The sequence below is a fragment of the Dioscorea cayenensis genome, chromosome 1 (assembly GCF_009730915.1).
Source record: "Dioscorea cayenensis subsp. rotundata cultivar TDr96_F1 chromosome 1, TDr96_F1_v2_PseudoChromosome.rev07_lg8_w22 25.fasta, whole genome shotgun sequence".
NCBI lineage: Eukaryota > Viridiplantae > Streptophyta > Magnoliopsida > Dioscoreales > Dioscoreaceae > Dioscorea > Dioscorea cayenensis.
This window is the reverse complement of record NC_052471.1, coordinates 28916353-28936391: the sequence shown is the minus strand read 5'-3', so window position 1 is coordinate 28936391 and position 20039 is coordinate 28916353. Positions and strand designations below refer to the sequence as shown.

The 20039-nt window shown below is 32.7% G+C and overlaps 1 protein-coding gene across 1 annotated transcript; it reads right to left on the bottom strand.

Moving 5' to 3' along the window:
* Positions 1–6620: 6620 nt before the first annotated feature.
* Positions 6621–8592, bottom strand: LOC120258419 (heterogeneous nuclear ribonucleoprotein 1-like). Its single transcript, XM_039265823.1, is given in 6 exon segments — positions 6621–6922; positions 7019–7070; positions 7072–7113; positions 7771–7934; positions 8418–8458; positions 8531–8592. Coding segments are annotated over 6 exon segments (663 nt in total).
* Between the last annotated feature and the right edge of the window lie 11447 nt (positions 8593–20039).

The following is a 20039-nucleotide window of genomic DNA, read 5'->3' as shown; positions in this document are numbered from 1 at the left end:
GTTAATAAAACGTAAACCAAAAACAAGGCTAGCCAAAATCGTCTCAGTCTTAACCACGGTCAAAGTTAAGTTAGGATCCTCCAAAACCTCATTACATTTATTATATATGTATACATATACTCATAGAAAAATACTATTTAGGCCCACCTTGGAATTGGTCACTGAGTCCACTCATGTGGTGACCATGATATCTCAAATCACATGAAGGCATCCCTCTTGTCCATAGGGAACTCTCTTTGCAACCCCTAAACTTTCTCCAGGTCATCCACGCCACCTCTTACACTGGTCAGTCCGTGGGTAGACCCTTACTACAATAGGCCGAGCCCTAACTCGCCACCATCACCACAGGAGAATTTTGCGACTTGAGAATATTCGCAAACAACCATACATAACATAGAAATCTTTGCCAATATAACATTTCACCAAAATTATAATTTAAATAAGAAAGTCTTTCATTTGCTAGTCAAACTTTCAGAGTCAAGGGACGTATAACCTTTAAAATAAATATCTTAAATAAATAATTAAATCTTGCAACGGCTGAGACCACATATGTATAGTTATACAAAAATAGATATATTAATACAATTATTATGGCATAGGAACTGCAAAATAAATATAAGTATATGATTGCCATAGTATAATAAACTGCAAAATAAACATAAGTATCCCTTAGCAAGATAAATTATTAAGCATAATATAATAAAATAGTTAAACAATTATTTCAAAATAGTAGCTACTACCAATTCATCATGACCTCTCTCGAGTTTCTCGTTAAACTTGAAACTCTCTCCCAAGCCTAAACCCCACCTAATAAGAGAATGAAATAAAAAATAAATACAACAAAACTAATGACAAAATTGTACCCAAAAAGAAAATATAAGAAAATAACTGACTCTCTAATTGGGCCCATTCACTCCAACCGGCTCAAAACCAACTCCGCATAATCAAACGCGCCTCCAAACTGAATTAAACTCAATTTCACTGAACCAAGTCCAATTGAACTAACTTAACTTCAAACCAATCTCAAATCTTATGAAATTTTCTTGCACGGGGGTGGTTCAATTGTATAGACCTAATGAACCACTCAGTCCAATTTGAACCAACACGAATTCGACTCATTTTTCACTGGCTTGCACCAAACCAACTCTTCAATTTCACTCAACCTAAGTGTGTACCCAACCTACTTCAACTTAATTAACCAAGCATAATTTCAATTTTGGTTACTACAGTACCACTACAGTAACATAAGAATTCCTTCAACATGTCAAGCATGATTCAACTCAAAATACAAGTATTTTTGACAGAAATTAAAACACCAGTCATTTACAAAGCCATGATTTTGCTACTTAACTCCAAACCAAATCTCACAAAAACATGCTAAATTTCTAGAATATTTCTCTAAGCTTTTAACCAAGCATGATGCATCATTCAAGCCAAGTATTCAAGAACTCACCTCAATGAAAGAATGGAGAAAAAGGGAGTGACTTGGTACTATGAAGAAAGAGAGGTATTGCACCAACAAAGATGAAGACGAAGAAAACAGTGAGGTTGAGATTTTCTCTAAGTTTAAGCTTGATGGCATAAAGAAACTAAGGAATGATTAGAACCTTGATGAATTTTCTAACTCTAAAGATAATTGAAATGGTTTCTCACGTCCAGAAGCAACTCTTAAGCTTAGTCAAAACCCAAGTTTGACTGGGTTCACTGTCAGTCTCTGCTAGGAAAAAATTTTACAAAAAGGTTCTTTAAAATTCACCAACAGTCCCTAAATCATAACACAACCTTTCAAAAAGCTCACTACCAACTTACCTCAAAGTCTTTAGTATCTAGAAAATACGTCAAATCTAATCCTCCTATTTACTTGTGAACCCAAAATCTTCTATAAAATCTCACATTTAAGTCCTTGTACTTTCCACTTGGGGTCCTCAACAGAACTACCCTACAAAATAGCCTTACTACCACTATAATAATAATACCCTACACATACATCTCAACAGTCATCTAAAGGTTTGGAGTATTACAGGAATTTTTTATGGGGAGTGCAAGGCGGTTTCTAATTTACCCTACCTCGCTCCATCGTGGCTCGATATGGGAATTACTGACATGCCTCTCTCTCTCTCTCTCTATATATATATATATATATTTCATTTTACATTTTCTTCAATTTCAAATATAATAAGTTTGTATTTTGATTATACTTATGTATTTTGATATTTTATTAATTAAAAAACATAATAAAAAATTGGTTGTTATAATTAAAAAACATTATAAGGGATTTGATGCAAAATTTCTTTTCAATTTAAATAACACAACCAAAATAGCAATGGTGGAAGACTGCTGGTATCTGAAAATGCAAAAGAATACTAGAGATTTATTGTTATACCTGTCTCAACATTGGCTTCAAATCTACATTTCATCCAACTATGGAGCTTTGATTTGTGCCCAAAGTTGATTGTTGAATCAATTATAAGGCAACTTAATTAGTAATTGTCTCATCTTTAAGTATAATTTTGATTAGTATTTCAACTTTTTACTAGATCAAAATACAACTTCATCAGAAATTCTTTTAACTTGTATGGAGGAAGATGATATAAATTCCATAGCTTTGACTTAGTAAATTATAATCTATATAAGTATATTATCTCTTTCATATTTATATATCTTCATGGTATTCTTATTAACATACTCTCTTTTTACCTTTTTTATATAAGATTGAGCATTACATATTTAAAGAGAGACAAGTTCAAGATGTTTCTTATATAATGTTATTTCATAAGAAAGTGATATGTTTAAACTTTGAACAAAAGTTGTTTTTATATGGTCATGCTTTTTATGCTTTTATCGGAAAGTTAATGGAATGTTTTCATGTGACTTAAACTCCCCTTATTATTTTCTTGGAGTGTGAGATAAATTTTCTTGGAATTTGAGATGAATGTTGCAATCCTTGTGTTGTTATATATGTTGTAATATTTTTATTTGATTTAGTATTATAAAATTTCTAATTATCCATTTAAATAAACTAAAACTGTTAACATACCTATTTTTCATTTGAAAAAAATGTAAAGCTAGGAAGGTAAGAGCAAAATTCAAGTATTAAGAAGATAAAAAAAAAAAAAATTTAAGGTGGGTGATGCACATGCCATGATATGTGATATGCCAGGTGTGGACCTACTCCGTCCCACTGCCATCCTTGCTTTGTAGTGCTCGATCAGCACTTTATACTAATTACATATTTAATAAAATGGCTCACAGTCGTGAGATCATTGCGATGATTTTTTTTAGAAAAAGGATTATATTTAAAAAAAAAAACTTAAAACAAAATTCACAATCCATCACAAGTGCACTCTATGGACTCTGAGGGAAATAAAATCAAAATTAAAAACAAATAAGTTTACAATTTTCTCAATTTGCTCAATGATAAGAAATGTATAAAAATAAAGAGAAAATATGTCCTCTTTTATGTGGTGCTCTTTCATCTTAGCCTTTCAAGTTTCAACATATACATAACTCCTCTTTCCTTTACCTTCATCCACTATATACGAACGTCCGTTTTTCTTTTTAATTATCACTTTTTAGGTATTTTAGGTTTGTAAGTTATTGCAAATATATCCATTAAATTAATTATTCAAATTTGTTCTTTCTTCTCAAAATTTTTTAATAACCATGTTTATCATATTTAATAATTTATTTACATATATATTAGCAAAATATTAGATAATGAAGATTACTTTCGCTTGTAAGTAAAGTGACAATCGTATTAAAATTTTGAAAATACAGAAGCCAAAATGAAAATAAAAGCTAAGTATATGGACTATTTTAAATATTTTAAAAATATGAAAAAAAAAACATTGAGATTGTATTGTCATGTATTTTTTATACTGAAAATAAGAAAAATGCCAATGTTTATTAAACTGTGCTTTTTTGAACTAATTAAATATCAATCACACACATAAAAAAATCAAGCTCGCAATCAATTAATAAGTTCTAAACACAATGATTTACATTTCTTAGAGAAGCTCCACATAAATTGGTCCCCTATCTTTCTCTGCTCCTCTGCAACAAAGGACGCCTGGCCATTAATTCTAATTAAAACAAAGTACCAAGTACTATGACAACATTAAAACATTCTCATATATATATATATATATACACATATTTACTTGAAAAACAAAAATTTTAGATAATTGAAACCATGAAGCAGAAGCTTTACATTATCATACATGCATACATTTGCATAAATAATACTATATTTTTCTTATGTTGCACTGCATGGAGTTGGTTCATGGTTCACTCCAACAAACCAACATGATAACACAACGCCGGAGAATATAGAACCTTGCTTTTTTCTCCTTCACTAAGATGGTGCATCGACGACGAAAAGATCGGCTCTTGCCTCGTGCTTGGCTCTCATAATTCCCTTCCTTCTTCCTCATATCATACCAAGTCTCTCACTCTTTCTTCTTTAATGTGTCTCTCTAGTGTTCTTGAGCTCTTGAACTCTCTCTATGTGTGTATGGTGGTGGTGGTGGTGGTGGTAAGAGATGAAGAGTGGTAATAAATCAGGGCATGCGTGAAGAGATGATAGGGCTAAAGTTTTTTTGTATGTTTATGTTTGTACTAAGTTGCATGCTCTTTATCCTGTTCTTCAAAGTATATATGTGCTTGAGAGATGAAAATAGGGTTTGAGATGAAGTCGGTGAATATTGAGTGTGCTCTTATTGGGCAAATGGGGTTGAGTTGTGTGGTCCTTGCTATGGTGGTCCTCTATATGTATATTGTGTGGAGAGTGACTTGGTTAATTTATGAGTTTTACTTATTATGATATTATCACATGGTTATTTTCTATAATTGTATTATGCTATAGGAGAATAATTTCTTTCTATGTTAATATTTAATAGAGTTATATATCCTAATATTGATTAGTAACATTTCATGTAACTAAACCAATTAATTGCAATTTTAATTTCTTAAAAGATTTAATAGAGTATGACATCTATAGAGACAATCTTTTATTGCATAGCTAATATGCAGGAGCAAGGATATATGTTAGTTCTGGTAGGTGTATTCTGGGTTAGATTTCACTCAATCTCTCATGCAAACACTCACATAATCACACACAAACCAAAGAAAAAGGAGGCACATAAAATTGGTTACCCAATTCGGCATAACACTTTTCTACGTCTGGGGGGCCAAGTCTAGAGATAAAAATCCACTAAAAGAGAGGAATAAAAATGAGTACAATTCTCACACTCATCCTCACAAATGTAAACAAAAACCCTCTCTAGATTGCCCATTGCCTACTCACTCTCACCCACACACTTAGGCCTCTCCGGTGGCTCATCCTACACTGCAAGAGGACTTATAGCGGTGGAAAAATTTGCCGATATAGGCCCCATTTTAGCCACAATGCCTCTATAGCGGTGGATAGTCAATTAGCCATTAAATCCTTGGTCGCTATTTGGCAACAAATGTACACTTTTGCAGCTATTCTATCCGTTAAGAGTTGGAGCTACACAATGATATGTAGTGGTGGAAAATTTTGCCTCTATAAATCTTATAGCGGTGGAACATTTCTGCCGCTATAAGTCCTATAGCGGCGGAACATTTCTGTAGCTATAAATTTTTTTAGTATCCGTTAGCAATGAAAAAAATCTGCCGCTATAGGCCTCACAACTCACCCAAAGTATTAAATCCTATGAATTGAGTAAATGTTTTGATAGCTAATCAAATCCATTTCTAATATAGACAAACTAATATATATATATATATATATATATATGAGATAACATCAAATACTACATTAATATTTTAATTTATTAATCTCTCACCATAAAAGTTACAAAAATGATAAAATAAAGAACAACTTTTTTTTTTAATAATTAGAATGTATATTATAAGAAAATACACACACATACAAACATACTCGTGTACACACACAAATATTATTAGTCTCTCACAGCAACAAATTAAGTATATACACAGAAACATCAAGCACATGATCAATGGTTGGCTTTGTGATTTACTAAGTGACTTGGGTCTTGGCATCTGTTGTGATGCGCGGTGAAGCTGGCAATATCATCTAAGAGGTGTATTACAATCTTGTCATAACTCACAATACCCATAAACTAGAACTCATGCACTGTGACAATCTTAGTATATGGAATCTCTAGGAAAACAAAATAACATCCTAAAAACAAATGAACAAATTATCAAAATTAATTATTAAAAAAATAAAAGAATCAACACTGCATAAATGTAAATCTCCATGCCTCTTTTTGTGATTAGCTTAAAAAGCCTTGATTTCTGAAGAATTTTTGAGTGGGTTGTTAAATACATCTTCATAGGATTTAACATAAACATAAAAAGTTTACATAAATCATTCCGATCAATCTGCTAATCTATTTTTCTTTTTTTCTATGTATATATATCATTCAATATTTATCTTACTTACATGCCTATGTTCGAAGCATTGTAAGATGAAAGATGGTCACCGAGAAAATATTCCTTGGTTTCAATTTTTGTACTTCTTCCTGCAAACAAATGTACCTACATTGCAAAACAAAGTGAATTTGGATTATCATTATAAATTTATATGCTTTTGGCTTAATATCACAGTGAATTTAGAAGTCAAAAAATAATTCTGAGGGGTGCATCTTCCCGACTCTAGAGGACATTTGTGTTGTTTTAGACTTTGACACAGCAAAAATCCAAGTAGACACTATTGCAGCAATGATACACCACAAAACACTTACATGACTGTCGGTTAGATCAATCATATTTCCCTTAGCTAACAAATCATCTACAACTTGCTCGCTGTCAAAAACTATAAATCCAAAACCATGAGAACGATTAGTAGAGTAATCCATTATTAGCTTGTGTTCTAGGACTTTGCCATATTTGGAGAAGAAATTCTTAAATTCATCTGAGCAGTTTGAAAAAAAAATGATAAATCGATATAAATTAATACTTTTATGTTGACAAGAATTTTGTATAAGGATAACAATATCACATAAACTACCATCCATAATAGAGGATGCTATTCCACCAACAAAGATCTTCTTTGTTTTGAAAGTCCTTGGCAAATGCTCTTTAAATGGTTCTTTTAATCTCAACCTAAATTTAAGTAATAATTAAAGCATTAGGTAAAAATAAAATAAAATAAGAGAATATGGAAGCGAGATAGCACTTGTTATCAAATACAATAAGTGACAAAGGAGATTAAGGATCATAGTGACCTTGTGAAGTAAACTCTTATAACATACAAGCACATGGTAAAAGTAGAAATAAATGAGAAAACAAGTATAAAATATAACATCCTGGATCAAGTAATTAAAAATTTTCAAGCTCAATAATAGACCTTAAATATAGCTTACTTTTTGTTATATTGAACCCTAATAAACACTACCATATATAAATAACTCCAACACTTTCATCTTAGATAGGCAAAACAAAAACAATGAACATCAAATGGCTATACTAGATACCAAATATGTTAATTGCAATCAACACAAAAAACCACCAACACAAAATTGTAGGAAAAATTCCCAAAGGTAGTAAATAATAGGGAATTTCAGGTTACTTACTTTTCAAAGCCCACAAGCACGGTTCTCTAATAAAAGACAAGCTCACAAAAACAAAAATAAGTATTTTAACCACAACACAGCCAACACACGGAAACAAATTACATGCCACCATGATCACATCAAAAACTGGGATCAAGAAAGTAAACACAGTACTCAAGCGCTATAAATTGATAGGATATAATTTTACTTGTTTTCTGAGGATGACATGGGTATCCCCCATGACTTTATCAACAACAGAAGGATCAACATACGTTATAAAGCCAAACCCTATAGGCTGCATGGTATGTTTGTCTCTCATTATCACATAATCATCAATTGTACCACATTTTTCAAAATGCTCCCTGAATAAGCCTGTTGGAGCAGAATCAACAAAATAAAAGAAGAATAACTCAAAAATCAAAACAAAGTGAAGATAATAATTATTATTACAGTCCAGCTCAGAGTTATAGCCAAAGTCATAATAATCTAACACCTTAATAGCATAACACTAGATTACAAAGGTCGTAATTAGCCATGATGCCAACAACTATATCACTTTCCTAATGGAATAATATAAACTCTAATTTATTTATGTAAATATCGGGGATGCTAAAATAAATAAAGCTTGTAGCCAATTTCATCAATCAAGAAGTTTAAGGAAATCAAGCTTATTCAATAATATCATACTTAAGCTTTGTGCAATAGAGATAACAATAGCACTTCAATGATACATCTTAGAGAAGATCAATAAAATAAATCAATAAAATACGAAGATAGAAATCAAAGGACTCATAGATTCAACTGCAAAATCAAGGAATCAAAGGAAAAAACCAATGAGAAAAACACAAGACTTACGATTATTGGCACCCTTGTGGAGACCACCAACAAAGATCTTCCTGAAAATAAGCACATAAAACATGGATCAAAGATCATTAAAACGAGGAAAAATCAAAACTAGGGTTTCTCACCACTGGGAAGCACTATCGAGCTCACTGTTCCTAGAATCTCCACGACTTGATCTGGAGGCCATGGCGATTAGACAACTCAAATGGAGAAGGATTGGAGTATAGAGAACTCATCTTACTTCCAAGATCAAGTTCCAGTTAAGATGGTGGGAGGGCGAGGCAATGATTGGGGTAGGATTTGGAGAAAAGAGAGTGATGAAGGTGATTAGGAACATGAATTGAAGCTTAAGAGTGGGTTTAGGGTTTGCTTGGATGGAGGTTTTCAGAGATAAGGTAAAGTAAAGTTTTGGGGATAACCTTGCTTGGGGGAGGGAGTAAGGATGGAAGTAAGGGTTTAACGTGTTAGATGGAGGTTTTAACCCTCATTTTTCGACTCTCCAAATTGGAGGGTTGGGGAGGTTTTGGGTGACAATTTTTTTATTAACCAAAATGCCCATACTCTTTTACAAGAATTCCAAGATATTAAACTATGGGAAAAAAAAATAAATAAATACTAATAATATTAAACTACATAGTAATATTAATTAATCTAGTAAGTATATTAATTAATATAATAATATTAATTAGTCTAGTAATGATATTAATTAATATAGTAATAATCAAGGGAGAGATTTATACAATGTTGTCAGACCCGGCCCGGGCAATGACCCGGCTAAACCCAGGGGTCAGGGGTCAATGGGTTCGACCGGATCGAACCGGGGTTGAACCGAGGTCAATAATTAAATATAAAAAATATTATAATAATTAATAATGAGCAAATATAATATTAAACCCATAATTATATTATAAAAATCTACTCAAATTTGATATTTAAATTGATAAATGACCTTATATACAGTAGAGTTTTCTAATTATGTCATTTATTTTTACATTTTTTAAATATTTATAAATTTAATATATTAATATGTAATTATCGGACTTCTCTCGGTGTTATTTATTTATTTATTTGTTTATTGGTTGATTTTGTTAAAATAAATAAGAAATTAATTCACTAATTCTTATATCTCAATTGAGTTTTTATTTTGTTTTAAATTTTCTTATATTTTTATTTAATTAGAATACTTTAATTTTATATTTTAATACTAAAATTACACTCATTTATTGTTTTATTTTCTTAATAAATTAAATTTTTAGAAAGTATTTACATAACACATTACTATATTTTATTTTTAAATGTTAATTTTTGTTTGTATGTTTATGACATATATATATATATATATATATATATATATTGTAATTCTATTTATTGATTATAAATTATAAATTAATATTAATAAATATACACGATTTTGTGGTTTCTAATGAGAAAATAATAATAAATTATTAAATATTGTAAAAAAAATTAAAATTTGTGACCCGATTGACCCGGCCGGGTCAACCGGTTCCCGGTTGAACCGCCCGGGTCACCGGGTTAACACCGGGTTTTTTAATACCCGGGTCAATGGGGTATACCCGAGCCGGCCACATGGCCGGTTCTCGGTTTTTCCGGTTGAACCGGCCGGGCCGGTCCGGGTCTGACAACCTTGGATTTATGTAAATAATGGAGAGAATCATGTATAAACTTTTCATGTAATTGTAAATAAAGTTACAACTTTTGTCTTTCATTCTAGGAGTAATTTAGTAATATTACTATATAACCTTACCTCCAATTACCTTCAAACCAAACACAACAAGGTTTCAAAACCTCCAATCTCCTTACCTTGCCCCAAGCAAGAAAGAGTTTAAAACTTTCTTTTACCTTCCATTACCATACTTTACCTTATTTTATAAAATCTTCTTATACCACTATCCAAGCAAAGTCTTAATGAAGGCGAGGGAAAGGCGACGAGAGTGGAATCCATTGATGGATCGCCCGCAAGTGTACGGGATCGCCAAGTAATACCCTGTGAGTGACACAGGGGTCGTAGTATTCCTCGGGGCCAAGGAAGTATTATTACTCACTCTTCATCTATTATCTAGCCTACAATTCTTGGTATGAAGAACAAATGAAATAAAATAAAATAAACTAACTAATCTATGGCCGGGTAACTAGTACACAGATGTAAATAAACAAGGGAGTATCAAGCATGAGAAGGTAGTGTTTGGACAAGGAATCCACCTAGGGTTGTGATTAAGTCCCAAACTAGGATGTGTTAAAGATGCATTGATGATAATTGAGACCTAGAGATCTCATGAGTAGATTAGCCCCAATCTCTCGGTGACTAACCCCTGATCCCATACGAGATGTCAATCGGAATTTCTTCCGGATTAACAAACCCTATGATCGCATTAAGTTCTAGGAAATCTCTAATAGGAGTAAACCTACTATCCTTCGGGCTTAAACCTAGCAATGGAGGGCTACCAATACCCGATTTCTCGTGTAGGTACAAGTATCCCCTTTCAATCTCTCCTAGATCTAGTATACGTGAGTAGGTCACATCTACGCATACAACTCATAGTAGAATTACGGATCTCTCCATACATGTAATTCTAGACATGAAAGCATGAAAGATTAAATCTCAAACAACCATCAAACTCAATTAAGAATAACATTCCAAGTTCATACACAAGATTAGCCCTAGGGTTCATCCAAATCCAAACACAACAATAAGTTAATCCCTCATGACAAGGGATACTTATACAACATACAAGGAAAATAAAGACAATAAAGAAGCAAGAAAACTCCCTCTACGATCTTGATCTCCTTGAATCGATGAAGCTTGGAATGATGATGCAATGGTGGTCTAGATCTTCAATCCAACTCCTTCTCCTATGCTCCTCTCCCTCTTGGTGATGATGTGTGCTCGTTTCCCACAAGGATCGTCGCCGGAAGATGGCCGGAAGGCCTCAAGAGTGTGTGGTGGCGGCGGCCCAAGAGGCCAAGAAGAAGTCTAGCCAAAAGTCCCCCATCTTTCTCAAAAAAAAGCCCTCTATATACCACTCATCATACCCCCTTGATGGCCTCCATCCCGAGTGCTATACCACTCCCTATGGCCCCCATCATGAGTGCTATACCACTCCCTATGGCCTCCATCCTGAGTGCTATACCACTCGCTATGGAGCTCAACATTGACACTATTTGGGGTAGGCAAACTCCATCAAGTAAATATCTTCCATTATAGGTACAGTGATCATCCCGGGCTCTATACCGGGCAGCATTGAGGCCGTATGCCATGATCCAAATCCTGATTTGAAACTCTCCAGGTGCTACAGTGACATCTACAGTAATCTTGCTACAGTACTTCCAGCTACAATGAAAACCCCTACAGTACCGCGCCCTGGTTTTCTTCTCTTTTTCACCCGAATCATATCCTCGTGTCATCCATGGTGTTCCCGTGCCCTGCAAAGCAAATAACACACGATTAAGCACAAAACGGGCATCAATTCTAATGAAAATACATGCTAGAGGTAACAAATACATACACTCAAATACGTACATTTAGACACTTATCATCCATTGATGCTCTCAGCTTAGCTAGCTCTTAGTCTCAATTCTTCTTCAAGAGCTATCCACTCAGATAATGTTGTCAAATTTGCTTTTTCATCTCTCTGTTTGAATTTTAATTTCAACTCTTTTGGCATGGGGCAACTATTTTGAGATTTTAAAAGGGGTAACATGTAAAAATGGTCTTGGGATTTGGATGGGAGAAACAATTTTAGCCTCTGTAATATATTGGAAATTCATTTTGGTTTTTAACAATAAAAAATGTTTTTTTAAAACAATTTTTTTTGCATAATTCTAGAATTATTTATGCGAAAGGCATAATTCTAGAAAAAAAATTTCAATTTATTAATTTTTAAAATAATATATTGTGCCAAAGATTTTTTTTCGCTAATAATTTTTATTTAAATAAATGATAAAAACTAGTGGAGATCATTTTACGCCCTTAAATATAAATTTAATATATATAGTAGCTAATACATTAATTGGCCGGTAAAAAAATTATTATTAAAAATTAAAAAAAAAAAACTTGTTCCTATAGTACTTAATTAAAAAATTTGCCGCTAAAAACATATCTATAGCAGCGGATATATAAAATAACCATTATAGGTATGATATGTTGTTAATCTATAGTGATGAATTTGAAAATCCGCTGCTATAGAGGTTTAGTCGCTAAATTTATAAATCTGCCCCTAAATTTAGTCTCTATAACACAACTTTCTCTTGATATTTTCATAAGGTTAATTTCACTTTATATTCATAAAGAAAAAGAAAAATTTTGTGCTTCTTCTTTGCTGATTAATTAATTTTTTTTATAATTTTCTCTCCTAGAAAGTTGTTTCAATTTAGGTTATAGGAGGTTTCCTTTTTCTCCCTTTGATATTTTGGCAATGATATAATAAAAAAATTACTTACATTGTGGATTTGAGTTGTTTTTTTACCCTGAAATTGTAATTTGGAGGGTTGGTTGTGAAATTTTAATGTGTATGTAGTGTTTAAATGTTGCAGTTTTGTATTCAGGATATTTTTTTTATTAATACAAGTTAGTGTTTATTATATTGATGAGATTTTAATGTGTATTATGCTGAATTATAAGTTGTTCATATATACAATTTTGAAATGAATATTATGCTATAATATAGGTTAATGTCTATAGATTATTTGTACTGGATTACAGTCTGTTAAAAGTAATTTATTTTTTAAGATGAAATTATTGCACCTTCACATGTTGAATATTGTAATGAAATGAATATTATGTTGTGTGTATTAATATTTTATAATGTATGAAAGATGTTTGACTATTATTTTAGTATTAAAAAGGTTTAACAGGTTGTTGATAGAGAAAATAATATAAGGGTATTTTTATCATTATACCAACAAATTCTTAAGAATGTCTTTTTGTACAAAGCATGAGAATATTACTTTCCCATCAATTTAATCAGGTTTTCTAATGTATTCCAAACAAAGAAATGCTATTTTCTCTTCAATCACCTTTCCATCAATTAAATTTTATTACAACATTTTATGGTAAAGCACCAAATGCCCCTAGATTTAAACATAATGCACTTGCTTAAGTTACCCAAGCATCTATCACTTGAACCAATCTCAATTGACAAATAATTAATTTTTTGGTGAAATGGTTTTTAAGTATTCGGTCAGGAGATCGTTCCACCAAACTAGTTATAAAAATATTTTATATACAAAATGTAAGTATATATATAACACTAATTTTAAAGATATTAATATTAATAAAAATTTGTCATTAACTGCAGCAATAGCCTAGCTATTAAGGCACTTGACTTCCATATATGGATGAGGTTGAGGATTCGACTTCCTCCCAATGCATGGTTAAGGCTTCAATAATAAAATGTGTGTGTTGGCGTGGTTGTCCATATTGTCAAAAAAAATATATATATACAAAGAAAAAAGATCCAACAGGGATGAAGGACTACAACAACAACTCCACTAGAAGTGAAAAGAAACAAGACTACAGATAGTCAAGAAGATAAATACAAAACATAGATCCCGATGAGATGTGGTCTTATCTTAATAAGGCACTAAAGGTGCTAAAGGAGAGTCATTTGGGGTCCCCAGGAAGGTGCAACCTTACCAGATCACTCTTCTTTTTCTCTGAGAATCCCAAGATCTCCAAAATGCTCTTCAATGTATTGATCAAGTCTCTAATTTAGTTCTTTTTTTATCTGGAGCTACAGTCATACTCATGATAAATGTACGATTAGTTTTGGTCAAAGTTGTTGAAATTTGTGGCTATGTAGATTATGTGTTCGTTTCTTATAATCCAAATAGTTCAGATAATAGCACAAGCCAAGAAAGCCCTTATATCCTTCTGGAACCCTGAGTGAATCTCTCTAAGGGCCCACAAGGCCTTGAGAGAGCTAAAGGAAGCATGCAACAGGAAGAGATGACAATAAATATGTAACATCCTCAACCAACAAGTAGCATTTATAATTGATATACGACATATGCATTTCAGTCTGCATATGGACCCAAATGACTAGAATCGTTGAGATAATTAGGAATATGCAATGCGACTCAAAATGATGGTTTGTTTGTTTTTTACTGAAGGAAGTCCTAAAAAGAAAGGGAGAGAATTATGGATACAATAATTTCTAAAATTATTGTTGCACCACCTTACTGGAGCACAAAGAATTTTCTCTCCAAACCTTTGAGATAAGGCTTTTAGGTTAATAAAAAAAGGGAGAGAAGGTGGTGGAGGAAAAGAGGGGAAGAAAAATTGGTGTTGGAAGCTTGAAGAGGTGAGTATACAATTGTGTCAATTTTCTATCATGCTTTTTTCTTTTTCTTTAGAGTTTAGATTTCATGAAAATCAAATTGAAGGCTCCTTGAACTAAAGATCTGTAATATTAACTAGATTGATTTGAGTTGGGTGTTGGAACTAAGAGAAGGCTTTTATAGAATTAAGGTTACTAAGCTCCGGATTGGCAACAAAATTGGCTTAGTTTTATTTAAATTTGGAGGACTTAGAGGGTGAATTTGGATGTATGAAATTAGAAATTTCTTTTACTCTATCTCAATTATACACTTGCCAAAGTTGAGCTTGTTAGGGTTTAAAACCAGAGAATTATGGCCTTTTTTAAGGAATCTATCTCAGTTGAGGGGCATATGCAGGACTTGCAGATTGCAAGGTGCATTTCATGACCTTCAAAGGAGAATTAGCCAAAGTTTAAAATAGAGGATATGCTCCTTTACATATTATCCAATGCCTTGCAAAATTATATTGCATTTTCAAATCTATGTTGGGAGTTATGAATGTTTAAAGGCAACACATTTATACTGCCGATGTGCAAAAACCAAGCTTGATGCAAAGTAATGTCATATTTAGGGGAAACTCAGAAGATTATGGAATTAAAATATTTTATAGCTTTATGTCTATAGTTTTAGTAGAAACAAGAAGTTTGTGGTTTGCATAGTTGTGGACAAAGTTGTGAACGTAATAATCCATATAGGTCATATATGCCTACAAGCTTTGCACAACATGCTTATGCATTTCACAAGCATGACAAACCATTGAAGACATAATGATAATCCTATGTACACCTTATGGGACCTCATCAAGGATAAAGAGATCAAGGAGTAATACATCATCAGTAGAACTCCAGAGATGAGTATAAAAATACATTAAATTCCATTGTGAAGTGCTTCTTCATGGAGATCAATTCCTTTTATGTTGTTTATGTGTTGTATATGTTTATGTTGTATGGCTTATATGCTTTTTATGATTTATGTGTTGTAGATGGTTATGTGAATTTATAAGGTTTAGATAGTTGGTGGTTCTATACAAGTGGTAATTAGATATGGTTTATGTTAGATGCATTTACATGGTTTATATGGCTTCGATGTTGAATTTATGCATTTCGTACGTTGAATTTCTGCACTAGATGGCTTATGTGGATTAATGAGTTCAAGCGTCAACTAATTTTGTTTTACATTCACTAGTTTTGTTTTAATGGAATAATGGAAACTTGGCAATAAACCCTGGGAAAATGAATTGGTGTTTTGTATCTAAATTGGTCTATATGAGTTATATGTGAGTTCCTCAATGAATTAGTCACTTGCTTAACTAAATGTAATATCAGTAACAATTTAATGCTTTCATTTGAACAACCTTACATACTTCACTTGTGCACTTGAGAAAGTGAGCATATGATTTCACGTGTAGTTAGTTCCACTTGCACATGAAATCACTTGTATAGGATCCCATTCGCTTATGGATCTGTTAGATATGGTTTCACCTGCATAACTTGCCCCTTGCATATGAACTTAAAGAGACACTATGATCAGTTTTCTAAACACTCACAAATCACATGGCAAAAGTACAGAGATTGAAAAATCAATCTTATGGCGAAAGTAAATGGACTAAGAGGATCAATCGTATAGCAAAAATACAAAGATTGAAAGGTCAATTTTATGGCAAAAGTACATGGATTGAAAGGTCAAATACATGCACATGCACTCACATGATTTAAGGGAAGTGTTTGTCCTACCTATCACAACAAATTAACATGAACTATGCATTTGCAAAACTTTGGTTTTCATATACGCATATGGTTAGCATTGGCAAGTACATGTGGTTTGCATTACGCTTCTGTATAATCTAATGTTTACATTTGCATATATTTGGTGGTTGCACTCACATAAGATTGGCATTTGCATGAGTATATATTTGGCACTTGCAATTTTACATAGTGATATTGGGTACACAAGTAGTAGTTGGTTGGGACTTTGTTACATCTTCTAGTAACTAAATTTTCTAAGGTAAGAATTTTGTTCACACAACCCAACCACATGAATAGATTCATTTTTTTGGGGACAAGCACACATCCAAATGCAAGGGGTCATCTAGCATCTCCGCCCACCATCATTGAGGAACCTATAGAAAGATTTAATGGAAAAAAAAACTGCCTACTAGTTAGAGGGTAAAAGATTTTAGATTCTAACTCCTAGAAGGGCCTCCATCACCATGTGGATTACATCCTTGATTGAGCCCATTGGTTGGTGAGAGGCATTAAAAACATCTAGACAAAGGAACATAGGTTCACACTTATTAATCCATTGATCCCACCAAAATAAGGTGGTCTTCCACCTCGGATTATAAGGAGAATGCAAAATCTGAAGGAAGGAAGTCATCTAATAATACCTGTCCATAAGAAAGATATCCGGGATGATTGTTGATTGAAAAGATTCCAAGTATAATCATTACAGAAATAGATGAAGCGGATGACACCAGTCATGATCTTCCACTACCACTTTCCTAAGAGAGTAAGGTTGAAGTTGTCAATATTCAAAATACTGAATCCCCCTAGGCACTAAGTTTACATAAGAGCTTATAGTTAACCAATCTATACCCAACGTTGTTAATATCATAACCAAACCAAAGACAATTGTGTCAGATGCAATCAATGGATTTTACCACCCATGCAAGAAGCCTGAAAATGGGCATCTAGTAGGTCCGGATGGAAGTGAGTGTAAGAATTTAGAATTGATGAAAATAATGACCTATTTTCCATTGATTGAAGAAGATTATAAATAGGTTACAAACAAAATTGGAAACAATAATTTAAAATTGGAAACTAACTCTAATCAAGAGAATTTAAAATTCTTTAAAAATCTAAATATAGCTGTACAATAATCTAAATAAAGTAACTATCATTTAATATCTCTAATATGCCCCCCAAGTTGGATCTCTGAGAAGAAAATCCAATCTTGAGTAGTAACTGATGAAAGCATGTGTGGGGTAGAGGTTTAGTGAGAGCATCTGCCAACTGATCTGTAGAAGAGACATGCATTACTAGAAGAACTCCATTCTGAAGTTGGTCACGAATGAAATTATAGTCAAGTGCAACATGTTTCATACGGGAATGAAACAAGGGATTAGAACATAAATTTGTGGCTTCTACATTATCACAATAGATGACCGAGTTCTAAGAGGAAGAGAAACCAAGCTCATCAAGTAGCTAAAGATGTGATCATGTGCAATTTTTTAGAACAACACATCGATATTTTTTAGCTTCAGTCGATGATTGAGTAGTTGTCCATTGTTTGTTGGAACTCCAAGAGATGACGTTATGACCAAGATAAACAATGTATGCGTTAATAGAAGTGAAGCCATCTTTGTTACTAGCCTAGTCCACACCAGAGACAGCATGAAGATCAAGTGTGGAGTGCCTATGGAAGAATACCCTGATCAATGGCTCCACAAAGATATTGAAGGAGACATTTGGTAGCCTGGTAATGATCAGTGGTTGGATGATGCATAAATTAAGAACGTTTGTTGACCACATGATATGCAATATCCGGGTGAGTCAGAGAGAGGTATTGAAGGCTGGCCATAATGGTATGATATTCAGTGGGATTCCATAGCGCAGAGCTCGAAAGAAGAGCAAGAGTGGGTGTCGTAGCAAGAGGTGTGGCAATCGGCTGGGCATCAATAATCTTGGTATGAGCAAGAAGATCATGTAACATCGTTGTGATAAAACGATGCCTTGTGAGTGAGGGACAACTTCTACACCAAAAAAGTAGGTTAATGGACCAAGATCCTTTAACGAAAATTGAGTGGCTAGAAATGTAATGAATCCCTGAACTATAGTAGAATCACTCCCAGTGATAATAATATCATCAACATAAACAAGAAGATAAAGAGTTACTTTGTTTTTGTTGAAGATAAACAGAGAGGTGTCAGGGGGTAGAGTTGATGAAACTAGAGTGAAGAAGGAACTAACAAAGCTCATTATACCAAGCACAAGGTGCTTGCTTGAGACCATAGATAGCTTTACTCAACTTGTAAACATGATGGGGATATGGTTAGTACCAATGAAGCCCTGTGGTTGTGTCATGTGGATATCTTCAGTAAGAGAGCATCCTGAAGAAAGATATTGTTGACGTCAAGTTAGCGGAGAGACCATCCGCGACTGATCGCAATAGAAAGCACTAGACGAACAATTATAGGTTTGACAACAGTGCTGAACGTCTCATGGTAGTCAAGACATGAGCGCTAATGAAAACCCTTGGCAACAAGATGAGCTCTCTGAGGATAATTAGATCAATTCTAAAACTCTAATCAAGGGAATTTGAAATTCTTATACAAATCTAAATATAGATGTACAATAATCTAAATAAAGTAATCACCATTTATAGTGAACACCAAATTGATGAGTAAAAGTTTTCCTTTAAAAAAAAAGAATTTAGCTTTCTAGAAGAGAGCTTAGATTTGATGCACAGAATAACTTTATCCCAACTTATCAATGAAGTAGTCTTCTACAAGTGGGAATGTCTAGATAAGATGAGAGTAGAGTACCTGAGGTGCAGTTAAGTGATTTAGTAACCATAAAATTTAGTGTCTACCCATATTTGGTTGAATACAACTGAGTTTTATGAAAGTTAATTGTTAAGCACGTTGTCTCTTTAAACAAGTAAAGAATAAGCTTAATAATTTTAAAATCCTCTATGAGATGGTGTGCTTAAATATGGAGTTAAGCATCATTAATACTCAAACAAATAAAAAAGACGAAATTGGGTCACCCTGTCCAAGGTGAATTTTTTCTTTAAGAATGTTTATTTTAATAATTAAGCACCTTAAGCAAGCAATGGATTCAAAATGACCTTACATATTGCTTGAGAAGCACATTGAAGTATTCAACACAAATAGATTGGAGTGGAATATATTTTTATCAGTATTTTTTAAACTATATATATATATATATATATATATTCGTTTCCCTGCATTTAAAAAAATTGATTATCTAAATAATATAAGAGAAATTTGCAAAATATATAACTAAAAACATTATTTTACATATAACTCTCTTAGCAGATCATTCATAATAAAATATCGTATATATATATATATATTGTACTAAAGTTATTTGTTACCAAAGGTAGTGATTTTTTAATTTCTTATATATATATTAATTTAAACACGTTTGTTTAAATATCCAAAATAGAAAATTCTAAATATTAAAAACAAAAAAGAGAATATGCGAAATATTCTCAAAACAAATAGGTAATTTATTTTTCTCCAAAATAAAAAAATAATAAAAACCCTTCAAATGA